Source organism: Schistocerca nitens, chromosome 9, assembly GCF_023898315.1.
Source record: "Schistocerca nitens isolate TAMUIC-IGC-003100 chromosome 9, iqSchNite1.1, whole genome shotgun sequence".
NCBI classification, from domain to species: domain Eukaryota; kingdom Metazoa; phylum Arthropoda; class Insecta; order Orthoptera; family Acrididae; genus Schistocerca; species Schistocerca nitens.
Genome location: NC_064622.1, coordinates 94,661,798 through 94,682,348, shown reverse-complemented (window position 1 = coordinate 94,682,348; position 20,551 = coordinate 94,661,798). Strand labels below are relative to the sequence as shown.

The window sequence follows — 20,551 nt, the reverse complement described above, 5'->3', positions numbered from 1 at the left end:
TTGTGATCTATAGAACCTCGCATAATGGATTTTACATGCGTTAAGTGTGAGACCATTTGAAGAAAACAAATTTAAGATTTCAGTGAAAACTTTGACCACTGTTTGTTCATGACTATTTTCTGATAATTCATTAATGGTAATTGTGGTATCATCATTGAAAAGGATAAGTTTACTCTTTATATGACAACAAAGTGGGAGGTCATTTCCGAAAATAAGAAATAACAGTGGAACTAAAACAGAGCCTTATGGCACATCGCAACTTAACATTCCCCACACAGATGATGCACGTTATCGATATAAGCCATGAACCGACAGTACCTACTAAACCATAATCCTCCGACTTTTTAGACAATCGAAGGTTTTCGAGAGATCTCAAAAAATACTTACTGTTGACGTTTTTGTGTTAATGGTTTCCGAAACCTGATTGTTGAAAGAGAGTATTGCTTGTTCAGTAGAAAGATCATCATGAAACCAAAACTGACATCTGTTGAGGATGTTGTGGAAGTTTAGATCATCAACAATTATTCTGTGAATGAGTTTTTCAGAATTTTTGGGAAGACTGTTAAAAGGGAAATTGGATAATAGTTTGTGGCTTTACTTTTGTCATTTTTCTAAAATGTGTGGTACCACTACAGCCAATTTTAGTCCATCAGGGACAATTCCTCCTTACAGGGATGTATTGAATATGTCTCATAAGGCTCTAAGTCCGGACTTATACGATCGGGTACCTAAGGGAAACCAAACTTTTATTAACTTGATTATTCATATTTTAAACACAAATCTTAAATTCCCTTCAAAGTACTCTTCAATTGCACTAACACACTATTCTAATTTTTTATTCCGTTTTCAAAACATTGTTTAAATTCATCTTGTGTGGTCCTTTAAAGTGCCTCTGTCGTTTCCTCTCTTCACCTCAGCAACATCAGCAAAACAGTTTCCTTTCGTGTATCTTTTCAGTTTAGGAAAAAAAAAAAATTGTACGGAGCAAGGCCAGGTGAGTATGGAGGTGAGGAACTGGGGATCATATCATTTTTGATAAAAAATTGTTGTACAGACAGCGCTGTGTGAGCAGAGGCATTGTCATGATGGCAAAAACCAGTCACCTGGCTGCAACAAATCAGTCCGCTTCCGCCTCACACTGTTGCGCAATCTTTTCAAAACGTCCAAGTAGAAAACCTGGATAACTGTCTGACCTTGTGGAACGAACTCTGAATGGACGACTCCTCTCATATCGAAAAAAATCAGCATTTTTTAAATGTTTGAACCTATCGAGTTTTCTTGGGACGAGGCGAACTTGAAGTCTTCCACTGGTTTGATTGTTGCGTTGATTCAGGATCGTAACCATAGCATCAAATTCGTCGTCTGTGATAATTTTTGAAAAAAATTTGGATCATTTTGGGGCTCATCTTTCAAAGCACAGCATGCTTTACGCGATATTGTTTTTCTTGAGCAATCATTAGTCGTGCTACGAGTTTTGCAGCCAACCTTTCAATTCCCAGATCTTCTGTCACAAGTCGCTGCACTGTACTCCAAGTCACTCTCGACAGCTCCACAACTGCTTCAACGGTCTGTCGTCGATATTTGATGATGGTTGCACCAATGTTTTCAACATTTTCATGTGTTCAGGCGATGGAAGGACGACCAGAACGAGGTTGGTCATCAACTGACATTTTATCATTTTTGAAACGGAAAACCATTCAAACACTTGACTTTTCCCCATATCATCGCCCTTGTACGCGGTTTTCAACATTTCAAGGCTTTCTGTCCCACTTTTTCGGAGCAAAAAGCAGAATTTCTCCGTCTCACGCTGTTAACGAAAGTCAGCCATTGCTAAAACGACAGTCACACAAAACAGTTGACATTTATAATAACATTTCAATATTTTTTGAGAAATTTTGTTCACACCAACAGAATTTTTATTTCTTATTGACTTGGTTACTCTTTTAATCTCGTTTCCCATAACACAAGGTCTGCACCGTTCTGTTGTTAATAGCTTTTGATAAATGAGTACTCGCTTGATCCACAGATCCTTTACAGTCACGCTTCTCTGCTGCAATCAAAAAAGTTTGTTTAGTAACCTCGGGAATGCCCAAGGGAAATGCAATGGGTTGCTGTTTATGTTGTACATTAATGGCCTTGCAGACAGAATTAATGTTGTTGTTGTTGTTGTCTTCAGTTCTGAGACTGGTTTGATGCAGCTCTCCATGCTACTATATCCTGTGCAACCTTCTTCATCTTCCAGTACTTACCGCAACCTACATCCTTCTGAATCTGCTTAGTGTATTCATCTCTTGGTCTCCCTCTATGATTTTTACCCTCAACGCTGCCCTCCAATGCTAAATTTGCGATCCCTTGATGCCTCAGAATATGTCCTACCAACCGGTCCCTTCTTCTTGTCAGTTTGTGCCACAAACTCCTCTTCTCCCAAATTCTATTCAATACCTCCTCATTAGCTATGTGACCTACCCATCTAATCTTCAGCATTCTTCTGTAGCACCACATTTCGAAAGCTTCTATTCTCTTTTTGTCCAAATTATTTATCGTCCATGATACACTTCCATACATGGCTACACTGCATACAAATACTTTCAGAAACGACTTCCTGACACTTAAATCTATACTCGATGTTAACAAATTTCTCTTCTTCAGAAACGCTTTCCTTGCCATTGCCAGTCTACATTTTACATCCTCTCTACTTCGACCATCAGTTATTTTGCTCCCCAAACAGCAAAACTCCTTTACTACTTTAAGTGTCTCATTTTCTAATCTAATTCCCTCAGCATCACCCGACTTAATTCGACTACATTCCATTATCCTCGTTTTGCTTTTGTTGATGTTCATCTTATATCCTCCTTTCAAGCACTGTCCATTCCGTTCAACTGCCCTTCCAAGTCCTTTGCTTTCTCTGACAGAATTACAATGTCATCGGCGAAACTCAATGTTTTATTTCTTCTCCATGGACTTTATTACCTACTCCGAAATTTTTCTTTTGTTTCCTTTACTGCTTGCTCAATATACAGATTGAATAACATCGGGGAGAGGCTACAGCCCTGTCTCACTCCATTCCCAACCGCTGCTTCCCTTTCATGCCCCTCGACTCTTATAACTGTCATGTGGTTTCTGTACAAATTGTAAATAGGCTTTTGCTCCCTGTATTTTACCCCTGCCACCTTTAGAATTTGAAAGAGAGTATTCCAGTTAACATTGTCAAAAGCTTTCTCCAAGTCTACAAATGTTAGAAATGTAGGTTTGCCTTTCCTTAATCTATTTTCTAAGATAAGTCGTAGGGTCAGTATTGCCTCACGTGTTCAATATTTCTGCGGAATCCAAACTGATCTTCGCTGAGGTCAGCTTCTACCAGTTTTTCCATTCGCCTGTAAAGAATTCGCATTAGTATTTTGCACCTGTGACTTATTAAACTGATAGTTTGGTAATTTTCACATCTGCCAACACCTGCTTTCTTTGGGATTGGAATTATTATATTCTTCTTGAAGTCTGAGGGTATTTCGCCTGTGTCATACATCTTGCTCACCAGATGGTAGAGTTTTGTCAGGACTGGCTCTCCCAAGGCCGTCAGTAGTTCCAATGGAATGTTGTCTACTCCCGGGGCCTTGTTTTGACTCAGGTCTTTCAGTGCTCTGTCAAACTCTTCAAGCAGTATCGTATCTCCCATTTCATCTTCATCTACATCCTCTTCCATTTCCATAATATTGCCCTCAAGTACATCGCCCTTATATAGACCCTCTACATACTCCTTCCACCTTTCTGCTTTCCCTTCTTTGCTTAGAACTGGGTTTCCATCAACGCTCTTGATATTCATACAGGTGGCTCTCTTTTATCCAAAGGTCTCTTTAATTTTCCTGCAGGCAGTATCTATCTTACCCCTAGTGAGGTAAGCCTCTACAGCCTTACATTTGTCCTCTAGCCATCCCTGCTTAGCCATTTTGCACTTCCTGTCGATCTCATTTTTGAGCCGTTTGTATTCCTTTTTGCCTGCTTCATTTACTACGTTTTTATATTGTCTCCTTTCATCAATTAAATTCAATATTTCTTCTGTTACCCAAGGATTTCTACTAGCCCTCGTCTTTTTACCTACTTGATCCTCTGCTGCCTTCGCTACTTCATTCCTCAGAGCTACCCATTCCTCTCCTACTGCATTTCTTTCCCCCATTCCTGTCAATTGTTGCCTTACGCTCTCCCTGAAACTCTGTACAACCTCTAGTTTAGTCAGTTTATCCAGATCCCATCTCCTTAAATTCCCACCTTTTTACAGTTTCTTCAGTTTTAATCTACAGTTGATAACCAATAGATTGTGGTCGAGTCCACATCTGCCCCTGGAAATGTCTTACAATTTAAAACCTGGTTCCTAAACCTCTGTCTTACCATTATATAATATATCTGATACCTTTTAGTATCTCCAGGATTCTTCCATGTATACAACCTTCTTTTATGATTCTTGAACCAAGTGTTAGCTATGATTAAGTTATGTTCTGTGCAAAATTCTACCAGACGGCTTCCTCTTTCATTTCTCTACCCCAATCCATATTCACCCACTATGTTTCCTTCTCTCCCTTTTCCTACTCTTGAATTCCAGTTACCCATGACCATTAAATTTTCATCTCCCTTCACTACCTGAATAATTTCTTTTATCTCATCATACATTTTATCAATTTCTTCATCATCTGCAGAGCTAGTTGGCATATAAACTTGTACTACTGTGGTAGGCATGGGCTTCGTGTCTATCTTGGCCACAATAATGCATTCACTATGCTGTTGGTAGTAGCTTACCCGCACTCCTAATTTTTATTCATTATTAAACCTATTCCTGCATTAACCCTATTTGATTTTGTATTTATAATCCTGTATTCACCTGACCAAAAGTCTTGTTCCTCCTGCCACCGAACTTCACTAATTCCCACTATACCTAACTTCAACCTATCCATTTCCCTTTTTAAATTTTCTAACCTACCTGCCCATTTAAGGGATCTGACACTCCACGCTCCGATCCATAGAACCCCAGTTTTCTTTCTTCTGATAACGACATCCTCTTGAGTAGTCCCCGCCTGGAGATCTGAATGGGGGACTATTTTACATCTGGAATATTTTACCCAAGAGGACGCCATCATCATTTAACTGTACCGTAAAGCTGCATGCCCTCGGGAAAAATTACAGCTGTAGTTTCCCCTTGCTTTCAGCCTTGCTTTCAGCTGTTCGCAGTACCAGCACAGCAAGGCCGTTTTGGTTAGTGTTGCAAGGCCAGATCAGTCAATCATCTAGACTGTTGCCCCTGCAACTAATGAAAAGGCTGCTGCCCCTCTTCAGGAACCACACATTTGTCTGGCCTCTCAACAGATACCCCTCTGTTGTGGTTGCACCTACGGTACGGCTATCTGTATCGCTGAGGCACGCAAGCCTCCCCACCAATGGCAATGTCCATGGTTCATGGGGGCAGAATTAATAGTAACATAATATCCAGTTACCTATAATAGTACAATTTGAAAGAAGCTGCAGAAATATTCAGTCAGATCTTGATAAGTTTTCATACTCATGCCAACGCAGGCAACTTGCTTTAAATGTTCAGAGATGTAAAATTGTATACTTCTCAAAACGAATGAATCCAGTATCCTGTGACTGTAATGTCAGCAGGAATCAGTGAACTCATACAAGTACTTGCATGTAACACTTGGTCAGGATAAGAAATTGAATGATGACAGAGGCTCAGTCATGGGTAAAGCAGGTGGCAGACTTTGGTTTATTGGTGGAATACTGGGGAAGTGCAATCAGTCTACGTAGGAGAGTGCTGACAAATCACTTGTGTGAGCCATCCTAGAATACTGCTCAGGTGTGTGGGACCCATTCCAAATAGGGCTAACAGAGGATACTAAATGATAAACAGACAAGGGCAGCACCAATTTGTCTGTGCCACGGGAGAATGTCACAAAGATGTTGAAAGAAGTGAACTGGCAGACTCGTGAAGACAGATGTAAACCATCCCAAGAAAGTCTGCTTACAAAGAACCAACTTTAAAAAATGACTTTAGCAGTAGGCCTATAACACACTGCCAATGGCCTTGACACAGTGGTAACACTTGGATGGGTGACCATCCGGTCTGCCAAGTGCTATTGGCAAGAGGGGTGCACTCAGCCCTTGTGAGGCAAACTGAGAAGTAGCGGCTCTGGTCTCGGAAACTGACACACGGCCGGAAGAGAGGCGTGCTGACCACATACCCCTCCATATCGGCATCCAGTGACGCCTGTGGGCTGAGGATGACATGGCAGCCGGTCGGTATCATTGGGCCTTCGTGACCTATTCAGGAGGATTTCTATAGCACACTATTGCTCTCATAGGGATCATGAGCATAAAATTAGATTAATTACAGCACACAACGAGGTATTTAAACATTTGTTCTTCCCATGCTCCATACGAGAATGGAGTGGGAAAACGCCCAAATAAGTATAATGGAACATTTCCCTGCCATGCACTTCCCAGTGGTTTGCAGAGTATGGATGTAGTTCCAGAAAAAATTCAAAGTCAACATTCAAAGCTGCACTTATGGAACTGGAAGTCTTAAACAGGTAACATAGGAATGAGTGTATAAAGAAGAAACAGAAACTGTTTAAAAATGATTTATCAGATGACCAATGTACAGGGTCACACTGCTTTGTGAGGTTGAAATGAGAACATCTAAAGATAACATAACTGAAAAAAAATGTAGACGTAACTTAAATAACTGGTCACTACAAAATGGTTGTACAGTGCTACACTGTAATTCATAATGCACTCTTTAACAGGACAGTTGTATGGAAAATACTGAAAACTCAATAGAAATTTCTTTATGTTTCTGAGGGGAACATTATCTCATATGAACACCTCCACCGTCATGGTTTATTGGCTTTTTATTTACGTTCCTAATATGCAGCACAGATTTTGACAACAGCCACCACACAATCTAACAGAGCGAAAATTTTGCTATGCGCAACCACCCTAAAGTCTCACTGCCAATAACATTTTGAAATATTCAAAACTTTTATTTCAATTGATGAGGATAATGACAACTTGATGAGTATTACAAAAGTAAAACTCTCCAGCTTCAATACTTAGTAACCTTTTCCCATATAGTTATTTGCACATTTATAGCTGAGTTGCAACTTAACATAGTTTGGTTTGGGTATATGCTTGTTATAATTTAATGGTAATCAGGCTCCAAGCCGCAATTATTTTTCTCGTATTTGGTGCTTTACAGACAGGATACCACCGTTCTATGGAGAACCTTGCCCTGTTGAATACTGCATGAACGGCGGGACATGCATCTTGATTAAGGCTGTAGGAGAGCTAGCTTGCCAGTAAGTACAACACAACTTATTTATTCATGTTTGATCCTGTAATATTTGCAGCCATCAGAGATATCAAAGATAATACAAAATCTGACTTTGATATGCTCTGACTTAAGTCTATACCTTAATGTGCATATGTATAATTATTCATAATTATCGTAAGTACCCAATGATTTTATATCATTTGATGATCAAAAACCATGATCCATCAGAAATAATTTTAGTTTGTTCTTAATCAGGTTACATTCTTTTCCAGTTTGAGGTAGACTGGTAAGTTGTTCAGGGGCACTTTTTTGCCAGGAAGGTGTTCTGGTTTGGGGGACATGAATGTTATGACACCTCCTGGTTCTATGATTATGAATGGAGTTGTTTTAGCAATAAGCATTAGAGGCTACTAGACATTCTGTTTGAAAAATTATTGTTTTATGTGCTTTTAGTAATGGTAGATTCATTAGTTTTACTTTAGGGAATAACAAACAATTTACACAGTCTGACTACATCTACATAAAACCCTGCAAGCCACCATATGGTGCAGCCAGAGAGTACCCTGTACCACTACTAGACATTTCCTTTCCTGTTCCACTTGCAAATAAAGTAAGGAGAAGGAGGGAGGAAATTAGTGTTTAATGACACATTGACAATGAGGTTATTAGAGATGGAGCACAAGGTCAGATTAAGGAAGGATGGAGAAGGAAAGTGGCTGAGTCCTTTCAAAGAAACCATCCTGGCATTTGCCTTAAGTAGTTATGGGAAATCCTGGAAAATCTATCCAGAATGGCTGGACATAAGTTTGAACCATTGTCCTCGAGAATGCTAGTCCAGTGTGCTAACCACCGCACTATTCCATTCAGTAAATGAAGCGAGCAGAAAATGACTATAAGCCTCCATATGAGACCTAATCTCTCTAATCACACCTTCGTGGCCTTACACGAGGTATTTTGGTGGCTGTAGAGTCATTCTGCAGTCAGCCTCAAATACTGGTTCCCTAAAGAATGTCACCTTCCCTCCATTGGTTCCCATTTGAGTTCCCGAAGCATCTCTGTAATACTTGTGTGTTGTAACCTACCAGTAACAAATCTTGCAGCCCACCTCTAAACTGATTTGATGTCTTCCTCTAATCCGACCTCAAATGGATTCCGAACACTCGAACAGTACTCAACAATGGGTCGCACTAGTGTCCTACAGATTGAATTTCCCCAAAATTATTCTGTACATGGCTGCAGATTGGAAATATGCACAGTATTAATTCACCATATGCATAAAATAAGTGTTATATGAATGCTTCCAAAGATACATGAAACATCATATAAATTTAGTGCAAAGAAAATAAAGTGTCTGATGATGGTGGTGTAACAGTTTCTAACTACTCACCTAGGCTAGGCAGAACTAGTTAAGGCAGTTCATACAATTGTTAATAAACACAAATTGCTTTGGTGTTTGCCAGTATGACACCTATAGTATCAAAAGTGTCAACTAACCCTCACACTATCACCCCACTTTCTATAATAAGTTGATTGTTAAAGCTTAACAAGCTATTATAAATGGCTCAAGAACTAATTCTCCACAATGTTGCTGTTGAAAACATCAAATTGGAGCTATTTTGAAATCACACACCCCTTTAACCTCATATGGTCTAACCATAAATGATTCAATAAAAGATACCAACTACACAAGCTTTTGCAGCCACTTGTGCCTTCTTCTGGCAGAACAGCTGAAGAGAAAGTAAGAGGGATGAAGGAAAAGTACTCACAAGGTTTAGTAAATGGGGAGAGTTACAGAAAAGTAACCCAGAATCCTATGTCAGAGGTGACTTACTAGATGGGTTGAGAAGGAAAGACTGATTGTTGATGCCTGCTCCACAGGAGATTTCAAAACCTGAGAATTTAAATTTGAAAGATACAGTAATAAGCAAGACAGAGATTACAACAGTGCAAGAAGCAATAAGGCTGGAGAGCAAAGTGTATCATATGTGGTAGATAGGTGAGGGGGCAAGGGGAGTCAGGGAGAAAAATAGACAGGTCAGAAAATAAAATAGACTGAAAATAAAAGGGAGTGAAGAAAAGGAATAATTAAGAAAAAGAAATGCTGAGACCATAGAAATTCATGTAAATTTAAGCTAGTTGGGTACCAAGAACCAAACACATGTTGTGATACCAGTTTCCGTCTGTGGCATTCTGAGAAACTGTCATCAGGAGGGAGAGTACAGATGACATGTGTTATGAAACAGGCACCTAGGTCACGACTAGCGATAAGTTACAGCGTGTTGCTGGCATAAATGCTCTATCTATGCCAATTCATCATAACCACAAGCTTCTTTGGAAAGTTTCCCATTATGATTCAGGAAACAGCATTATACTCCTCACTTGTGTTTGCTAGTGACAGTACTTTTGTCTTGAATTCATTACCTATTATATTTATAAATTTTGCGCAGTTTTCTGTAGAAATATTTCTTTTATACATGTAATGTGCTTTTGTTTCTTTCAATAGTATTGAAGGCATTTTGAAGGCAAGAGAACTGTCACTTGATATGCCTAAATCTGAATTTTCTATTTCCTACTTTCATAGGTTTAATATTAACAAGGATGTTGTCTACGAGTCTGCAGTCTTTGTCATTGTTATAGGTTATACACCTGAATAAGAGATTCATGAACTAATCTTTCAGCCCCCTTTTCTTCATGAGATTTACAGAAGTGTCCGTCCCCAGTAGCTGAGAGGTCAGTGCGATAGACTGTCAATCCTAAGGGCCTGGGTTTGATTCCCAGCTGGGTCAGAGATTTTCTCCACTCAGAGACTAGGTGTTGTGTTGTCCTAATCATCATCATTTCATCCCCATCATTGCGCAAGTCGCTCAAGTGGCGTCACATCAAAAGACTTGCAGCTGGCGAACTGTCTACCCGACGGGAGGCCCTAGTCACACAACATTTAATTTTTACTGAAGTCCACACAGACAACTGAAGTATTTCCTTCAATAAATAGAATGTCCAGAAGTGTTTTAAGTGATTAGTGAATATTTGTGTATAAACTGCAATGACAGTGACTTTGCCCCACACTTAATACAATTTCACGGCAGGTGTTTTTATTTTTTTTTTTTTTTCCTACACTAAAGAATTTTGTTTCACTCCTTCTTTTATATCTGATACGTGATTTACTAAAGATATGTACTCCACCATATTTGCATCATTCCTGCAGTACCAGTACTGACGTGATAATTTATACAGATGTATGTTGATATTACTTAGTCCAACATTCCTGTAGCAGTGTTTCATAATTTACATCCAATCAATATTGACACCATTGATTACCCACAATATAAATACAATCAAATTTGACACTGTTTATTAAAAAATCAAGTTCTAATGATTTGTTTCTCAGCCTTTGGATGGTTACGCTTAAAATCTGTGAGTGACTAGAACAGGAAATGTTTACAATTCCATTCACATTTTGCATTGTCATGTTCCGTCCCTTTCCTTGTGTGACATCAAAAATTCTTGGAAAGCACAAGCCATCTGAGCCTCACTGGCCATGATGTGCTGCTTGCTTCTGCTGGTGCTGCAGATGTTTGTTGTACTGTTAGTGTTGATAAGCTGTTCTTCATAGTTTGCTGTTCACTATCCATCATTTCTGACTCTGCTGCTGTTTCTGCTTCCATGACAGATTTATATGCTGCATGATTTTTCCAGAGTAGCCCAGTGGAATGACCAGTGTGACATGTTGCCATTATGTTTGGTTAGTGTCACCCAACACTTTACTGATATTTCCAAATGGAAATGTCTTGTCCTTTCTTTTCAGATGCATGCTATGTTTTGTATAGCAGCGTGGCAGCACCTGTCGAGAAAATCTACACTAAGAAAGCTAGTATTTGGATATATTTGGTAGGCCTCCTGAAACTGCCTATTAGCTTATGAATTTCAGTATTTACATTCAAAGCAGACATAATGTTTAAGTTGTATCCCATTATGCTCTGGTTCTCAGCTGTGGCCAGAGCTTCTTTATACTGTGGGTAGCATTCATTAGATCATTCCTATAAATGTCACTTGTACCTTCAATTAATACAACACAATAGTTATTGGTTTTTCTATAGTCCATTACAACTTCCTTAATGATTTCCTGCATTGGCACATCTGGTTTCATGTATATTTCCTGAATGCTTTTAAATTGTGATTGCTGCGGAGAAGGTCTGAAACACAGTATCAGTGGTTAGCAGAATAGTCATGCTGCTGGGAGTTTCTCTCTCATGACTTACTGACACAAAAATCTCATATTTTATGCTTGATAATATGTGTCAGGAGTGAACAATCACTACCCTTGTATATATAGACAGAGTCCCTTAAATCTTCTTCAGTTATATGTTACAGATTCCCTTGATACATTTTCACAGTACAGAGAGTCAAACTTATTTATTAATGGCACATGTGTATTACTTCATTTAGAGAGAGTGTGGACTTACAGAATTTGTGAAGTTTGGTGTACAGAGATTTTACTTTATACCATAGAATTTTTGAGGCTTAATGTATAGAGATTTTACTTTATACCTTAAGACTTCAGTATGATCAGTCAAAAGCTGTTCCATGTCCTCCAGCATTTACATGTATTCTTTTGAGTGCACTTAAATCTTTACATAGTACATGTATCACAATCTGGAACAACACATTTTCATAGGAGCTTCTTGGCTATTACACAAATGGCCACAGGCACATGAAAATATATAGAGGTTTACTTCCACAAAACACTCTGAATGATCCAATAAAATACATCACTGAACAAGCTCTAAATCATTTTTAATTTTTTTTTATTCCATGAAAGACACTCTACTGGTGGTAAGCCCTTGTAATTTCTGATACACCTGCATTAATGTCTCTTACATCTTAATTTCTGGTATGTACTTCTGTAAAACCAAACTGAAACATTATTACCATTATTTCAGTTGAAAGGCAATAGGTATCCAGATGGCATGCTAGATGATTCGTGTTCTTATACAAGTATTTAACTAAATAACAGATAAAAATGTAGGCCTAAGATGGAGCTGAAACGGTAGCCTTTTGGGATCAGTAATCTGACTACATTGACTGAACTAACTTCAGTCTTCAATGGAATCTCCTCTTCTGTTAACTGCTTAGTAACTCCCTCCTCAAATCTGTTACCTTTATAGATATGAAGAGGATGAGTAAAAAACTCACTTGCATCAAAAAGATGCTGCCACTTGGTTGGTAAACCAAGAAGATGTCATCAGAGTGCCACTTCATCTGCAACTTTGTTAGTAATATTCAAAGAACTTCACTATTTAATATTCACAAGTAAACCTACCCAAGGGATACACTTTGATTTTGATCATCTTTGAATATTTTTTAGAACATAGCTGGATAAGAGACATTCTGTTAACAGGGTATAACACCACCTTGAAAAAGTTAATTTTAATATTTCTGAAAAAATACTGTTGAATTGGTAACTGATACACAAAAACTTCAAACAAGAGTTCTATTGTTTTTAATGTATGGTATAACAATGCACCAAGATTTGTTGAAAAAGTATTTTTTTGAAAATCCACTTACTATTTTGTTTTCATTTCAACATTTGACTAATAGAAAATGTATATCATCATTAACACCAAATTCAGTGATATTTAATGAAGTGGTACAGCAAAGACATGTGTGGTTGTGTTTCTGTTTGGTTGACAAAATTTAAACTACATTTTGAATTTTTTTGACCCAAGCAATTCTGCACTTCCTCTTTTTTGTACAAATTTATGATAATGTTACAACAATAATTTACAAACAATTTCAAACATAAATTAATATTGGGCCCATGTAGAGTGATTTATAGAGGTACTCTAGCTTATTTCTGGCAAATGCGTTTTGGAGTATCACGTTATCGAACATGTATATTTGAACTTAGTATTAATGATGCTGTACATTTTGATATTTGTGAAATGTCAAAATGAAAAACAAAATAGTGAGAGGGAGAGGACTTGGGAAAAAATGGCATCTTCAACAAATCTAGGTGCACCATTGTAACATACATTAAAAACTATAGAACTTTAATTTGAAGTTTTATATATATATATGTTACTGTTTCAATGATATTCATTCAGAAACATAAAATTAATTTTTTTTTCAAGAGGGTGTCTCACTCCCTTAACAGTTGTATGGGCATGTATAAAAAAAAAAATGTGTCTCTCATTTTGATGTACACTACAACAAATTCAAAGCCGATAAAAATCAGAGTGTACCCGTTGGGTAGGTTCACGTATCAGTCATTTGTGTTGCTGTTGTGGTCTTCATTCTGAAGACTGGTTTGATCCAACTCTCCATGCTAGTCTATCCTTTCCAAGCCCCTACATCTGTGACTAACTACTGCACCCAACATCCTTTCGAACCTTCTTACTGTATTCCTCTCTTAGTCTCCCTCGACCATTCTTACCCCCCACATGTCCTCCAATACTAAACTGGTGAGCCCTTGATGTCTCAGATTGTGTATGTGTCCTGTCAACCAATCTCTTTTTTTTTTTTTTTTTTTTTTTTAGTCAAGTTATGCCGCAAATTTCTTTTCACCAATTCTGTCTACTACCTACTCATTAGTCACATGATGTACCCATCTAATTTTCTGTTTCTTCTGTAGCACAACATACTAAAAGTTTCTATTATCTTCTTGTCTGAACTGTTTATCATACATTTTTCACTTCACTAAGCTCCAAACAATAACTTTAGGAAAGACTTTCTAACAGTTCAGTCTATATTCGATGTTAAGAAATTTCTCCTCTTCAGAAATCCTTTTCTTACTATTGCCACATTAAATTTTATATCCTCTCTACTTCATCCATTATCAGTTATTTTGCTGCCCAAACTGCAAAACGTATCTACCAGTTTTAGTGTCTTTGTTTCCCAATCAAAGTCCCTCAGCATCACCTGAATTAACTCACCTATGTTCTGTTACCCTTGTTTTGCTTTTGATAATGTTCATCCTTTCAAGACACTATCCACTCCATTCAACTGGTCTTCAAAGACCTTTGGTGTCTCTGACAGAATTACAATGTCACTGGCAAATGCCCCCTTGAAAAAAAATGAGTTTATATTTCTTGTTTCTTCTCCCTGAACTTTAACTCCTTCTCCAGATTTTTCGTGGGCTTCCTTTACTGCTTGTTCAATCTACAAATTGAATAAAATCAGCAATAGGCTACAGTGCTGTCTCATTCCTAACTCAGCCACTGTGCCCTTCCATGCCCCTTGACTCTTATAACTGTCATCTGGTTTCCGTACAACATGATTATACCTTTATACCTTTCACTTCCTGTATTGTACCCCAACTGCCTTCAGAATTTCAGAGTTTATTCCAGTTGACATAGTGAAAAGCTTTCTCCAAATCTACAAAAGCCATAAACATGGGCTTATCTTTATTAACAAATCTTCCTGTTTTCTTTGGAACTTTTATTACATTCTTCTTGAAGTCTGAGGATATTTCGTCAGTCTCACACATCTTGCACACTAGGTGGAATACTTCTGTTACTGCTAGCTGCCCCAAGGATATGTGTAGTTCTGAGGAAATGTTTGAACTCCAGGTGCCTTGTTTTGACTTAGGTCTTTCAGTGCTCTGTCACATTTGTCTCACAGTACTATTATCTCCCATCTCATCTACATCATCTTTTGTTTCTTAATACTGCCTTCATTTCCCTTGCATAGTCCCTCTATATACTCATTCCACCTTTCAAATTCCCTTCTTTGCTTAGTGCTTGCTTTCCATCTGAGCTCGTGATATTCAGAGCTGCTTTTCTTTTCTCCAAATGTTTGTTTAATTTATCTATGGCTGTATCTATCTTTTCCCAAGCTACATATGTTTCTACGGCCTTACCTCTGTCCTCTAGCAAAAAATCTCAGTCTTTATAAGACACAAAAAAGCTGCCAAAACTAATGAAGTCAACAAAAAAATGCAGTTAAATTAGCAGAGGGAAAACTTACAGTTTGATATTCATGGTTTATCAATTATGACTGAATGTGCCTCTTAAATGGTAACTGATGCCTGATTTTTTAATTAATTGTACTTATTAGTAATCCTTTTTATGTTACTGTTTTGGTCGCTGTACCATTTTTGAAGAAGATATAATTGTAGTTCTCAGAAGATCTTTATGTGATATTAATAGATAACTGAATGTTTTATTTCTCACAGGGATTCATGGTGTAATTGTGCAACAAGGAAATGGAATTCTCATTTATGTTGCAGATGCGCAGAAGGGTTCCAAGGCTTCCGCTGCCAGAACAAAGACCTCACGTCAAATGGGAGTACGTATGGACGTGGATTGCTCTCTTGTACATTAGGCATTTCTTCCTCGTATTACTGCTAGGAAGAGGGTTGGAAGACAGCAATTTGCAAGTCTTTCAACACTCAAAAAAATCCAGACAAAATTATTTAAAGAACGTAAGCAACCCAGTGCCAAAGAATTAGAAATAAAGAATCTCACAGTGTCTATTAAAAACTGGTTGGATAGTTTTCCCTCACAGTACAATGCACACATATGTCTACTTTTATCTGTTAGCGTGTTGCTATTTCTCGAAAAGTGAACATTTTTATGGAGGAATAAAACTGGAGTTTTTATTTATTCATCCATCTCACAACAAATTAGGACAATGCCTATGGAAGCCAAATCTGTAAAAATAATATAAAATGTTTGTAAAAAGCAAGTAAAGACAAAGTGAGAAAGTGAGAGAGAGAGGGACAGTACTCGGAGGTGCTCTCCAGAGGCAGACGAGTCGAGTCACAGGACAGACGTCGTGTCGTGCGTTATTCAGGTATGTCGCACATATTCCACTCAGAACAGTTGGTTTGTCTGCCTGTCTGTATATATATAAATATATGTGTTGTGCTAACATCAATAATACTCTCTGTTCTCTCACTTACATCCATCAACGATAGCATCTTCTGGTTTGAAACAAGCACTGCTGAGGTGAGCACTGAATTGCAAGTAGTATGAAGAGAAAAAAACACACACTATCTCTCAGCAGTGTCAGTTCTTGTAGAAACTGTTAGCTTTCATTGTTACTGATGAACAATGAGTTCAAATTGTATGACCTTCACTGTACCATATCTGTTTTGTTTTTAACAAGTATTTTACTAGGAGCATGCTCCTACATTTGTTGTGAGAAGGTGCATCATGATTGATTTTCTTTGTAATCAGCACAACATGTCTGCTTCTGAGCTACTGAAACATTTGTCACACAAATAAAATATTGTATACAATGTACAGGCATACTGAGCCACACTTGCATTGCTTGCTGTTTAAGTAACATACCACAGAACCTTGTGAAATATTGCACGATATTATCTCTACTGTTTGTAATTATTCTAACAAATACTGAGAATTAACTCCCCTATGATATGTGTATTTGATGTAGCTTGTAAATGATGGTAATATTCTCATGTATTGTGAAATTTTTAATATCTATTAGTCTACTCTGTTTGTATTACTAACAGTCAGGCACTAATTTGCATGTGTAACAGTTGTGCACTGTGGCATGGAAAGAGTTCCAGTGCATACATACTCCATTCATTTTCACAACACAAATTCAGAGAAATGATCCTATGTAGCTGATAATAAATAAGCAGAAAAGTCCAATTACTGTTAAAAGACAGCAGTCAAAATGAAACACACAGAACCAGAGTAGACTATGAGTCACTGACAACTATCATTCATACAGATGGTTCATCACTGCAAGTATTTAGTAGCTTCTGATTATTGTGTTGTGTGGAATAATCCATGATAAAGTTGACAAGTGAACATAAACAGCCTGTCCACTAGTTCTGCTTATGATGCTTTAAAATCACTAAGTTGTTACATTGAGTACTTATGCCAGTAAAAATGAGACTGATTATAAAAAAGCTCAGTATCTTTTTCTCTGCTAGTAACTGTTTAACAAATTTCTGCCAGTGATTCAAAACTCAAGTAACAGGTGCTAAGAAAGTGAAACTATGATGGAAAGATATGCAGGGTGTGTCAGATAAATTATTCGCCTTTGTCGCTTACAAAATAATACATGACAAGAATATTTATTGAGACAGGTCCACATAAGAAAAGTTACACTTTCTGCAGGTTTATCAATAAGTTTATTGAGTTATTTTCCTGAGAGGTACAGCAATGAGATACAATTTTTTAAAAAGAACTTTAGTTTTTCTGTCATGTAGCTGATGTATTTAAAACAACTGTGTACAAATCTCCACAGGGGTACAGCAATGAGATAGTAAAACACTGTTTTTTTCCTGTTATGTAGCTGATGTACTTAAACCAACTGTGTACAAATCAGTTTAAATCACATTTCTGTTATGTTTAGTTTGGGAGCCAGAAACATTCAAAGTGTTAGGGTTGGATACAACAGGCTGTACAAAATTCTTGGCTGTGTGCTGATGGATGTTCTGATGGTGGAATGTTGATTTAAAGTGAGGTGTTGAAATATGTGCCCATTTTCCTGAATGCACAACACAATGTGCCTTCTAAAAGACCTTTTTACTAGATGTCACACTGCCTTTGTCAAGGAGCAACAAGCTTCCTCGATGCACCATTTGAAGCCATCTGGAGTTATGGGTTCAGTGTTAAATGCATTATTCTTTAGATATCCCCACAAAACAAAATCTACTGTTGCTAAATTGGGCAACAGTGCAGGCCATTCCTGAGGACCATGGCACCCCAGCCATCTTCCAGAAATCTGTTTTTCAGTTCTTGCAAATTATCACACACAGAATGGTCTGGGCAACATTCATGCTACATCCACATACAGCCTCTAATGTCTAGATGGACATTTTCAAAGGGAGCTCCTAAACTGTCCATGATAAAAGTGTGATATGTCTCACCTGTCAGTGTACCTGCAAAATAGTGTGGACCAATGATTTCATCCCCAAGGATTCTATACCACACATTAATAGACCACCTCCATTGATGATTGACAGGACATACTCACCAAGGATTATCTGTGGCTCAGTAATGCATTTATGATGGTTCACTGCACCATAATTTGTGAACATGTATTCATTGGAGAACATAACACTTCATAAGAGGTCCAGAGTAAAATTACTCATGATAAATTTGCAGAAAGTAGCTCTCTAACTGAAGGTCCTGTGTCAGTAACAGGTGGTGTGGGAGAAACCAGTGACCCTGTACTACACACTACACAGATGTAAGGCTGATATCAGTGACTGCAGAAATGTCTCATAAGCTGACATGAGGATCGTGGTGTATCACAACTAAAACAAATGCCTCCATCTCCTCACTTGTTGCTGGTGTACATCTGTTACCACTGCACCTTCTCAAACTACTTCTTTCCCAAAGTCATTGTTCAATGTGTAAGAACATAATGGCTTCTGGAGCTCTTCAACCAGGATATCTCATGGCATCCACCATTTCTGGTTCATTGGCATTGTGTCGGCATTCGCTGAGGGTCAGCAATATGTCAACATACTCGTATGTGTATGCCATGTTTATTCACCATCAATATCTGCAGCACACTGAACCCCATTTGCATGTACAGTCCAATCTGCCATGTATACTGTAGTGTAAGTCAATGGTCTGCAGTCTAACTGAACATGACATCCAACAGCACATCAAGGAAGCTTTCTGCTCCCTGACACTGGCTATGCTACATCTTGTCTGCAGGTTGTTTAGAAGGCGCATTGCATTGTGTGTTCAGAAACATGGGTAAACATTTGAACACCTCACTTAAATCAATATTCCACCACCAGAACACCCCTCTGCATACAGCCAACTATTATTGACAGCATGTTGCATCCACCCCTAACACTTTGAAGGTTTATAGCTCCCAAACTAAACACACAGAAATGTGATTTAATTTGATTTGTACACAGCTGGTTTAAATACAACAGCTATATGACAGAAAAACTAAAGTTCTATTTAAACTACTGTATTTTGTTACTCTACCTCTCTACAAAATAACCCAATAAATTATGTTGATAATGCCACAGAAAGTGTAGCTTTTGTTATGTGAACCTGTCTCGATAAATATTCTTCTCATATATTTTTTGTTAGTTACAGAGCCAAACAATTTATATGAAACACCATGAATAATATATTGAAATAATTGCCTTAAGTATCAGTAGTTTTAGGGGTTACCATCATCTACATTTCCTGTGCCATTATTCCTCAGTATTTTCACAAGTTGCTTTGCTTTTGTGAAAAATTCGGAACCAGTCTTTTATCTTGTGACATAAATACTTGAGTAGCTTAATAATAATTCAAGAAGTCTCTCAAAGATAAGTGAAATCTGAGCAGCAGTGTTTAAAAACCATTTCCTACCTTTTAAAGCACTAAGGTCAACTCTGTCACATTACAACATGTTATCAATCAATTTCTATACTTCAAAACAGACTTTTTATACTGATTACTGTAGAATGAAAATTTCCAGTCCATAGCATTATTTAATATAAAAAGCTCTACAAGCTAGTAAGAATAGTAGCCATTCCTTATTTTTAATACGTGATTGAACAATGTGGAATGGATGACTGGTATTTAATAACTATGTAGCAGATTTAGCATTAGTATCAGCTAGGTGTGATGAAAAGAATGAATTGAAAAGTTGACCTAATCAACATGATACACTAGTATGTGTGCACACACCTGAAGAGGGCTGTCAGTTTGACCAGTGAAGTATTACCACTCATGACTTCAAATCATCCTTGATGCATGACATATTATCAACCAACATTCAGCTGATTTTTGACTATCTTCATCAGGAATTAGGTAACAGAGTATTATAGAATGAAAGTGCTCAGGATTCCCCATGTATCCACCAATTTGTTTGCCATAGTGTTGTGGTTATCACATATGGTTGGTCGGTAATAACACACACAAAGTATCAAATATGCATTTGTTAATCACTGAGACAAAAAACACAAACATGGCAGAAGAACAAGTTGTGAGCCAAGAATGAGCTAGCACAAAGCAGTTCAAAGAAATAAGAGTCAAAGATAGGGCGCTCTGTTCCAGAGACACCACAGACTCCTCCCTCCCAAGAGTGTGGAGCACAGTGAAGGGAAGCTTCATCGCACAGATTCATAATCTTTGTGCCATCACGGCAGTTGAAAGCAGTGACTGGAATGAGAAGTGGGTGCATCTGATCTGCAGTGCAAGGGTCCCATGGTTCCAATGGCTGCGCAGGTGGAGAGACATCGGCTGAAGACAGGTTGGCAGTGTCGGGAGGCAGGTCGGTGAGTGACCACGCCAGTTT

At 37.9% G+C, this 20,551-nt stretch overlaps 1 protein-coding gene across 1 annotated transcript in view; it reads left to right on the top strand.

The window, feature by feature from the left end:
• Positions 1-20,551, top strand: part of LOC126203774 (uncharacterized) — a 185,808-nt gene that overhangs the window by 81,442 nt on the left and 83,815 nt on the right. The window contains exons 3-4 of the mRNA XM_049938142.1: positions 7,244-7,343; positions 15,546-15,604. Coding sequence (XP_049794099.1) covers positions 7,291-7,343; positions 15,546-15,604 — 112 coding nt within the window. The 5' untranslated portion in view covers positions 7,244-7,290. The remainder of the gene's footprint in view (positions 1-7,243; positions 7,344-15,545; positions 15,605-20,551) is intronic.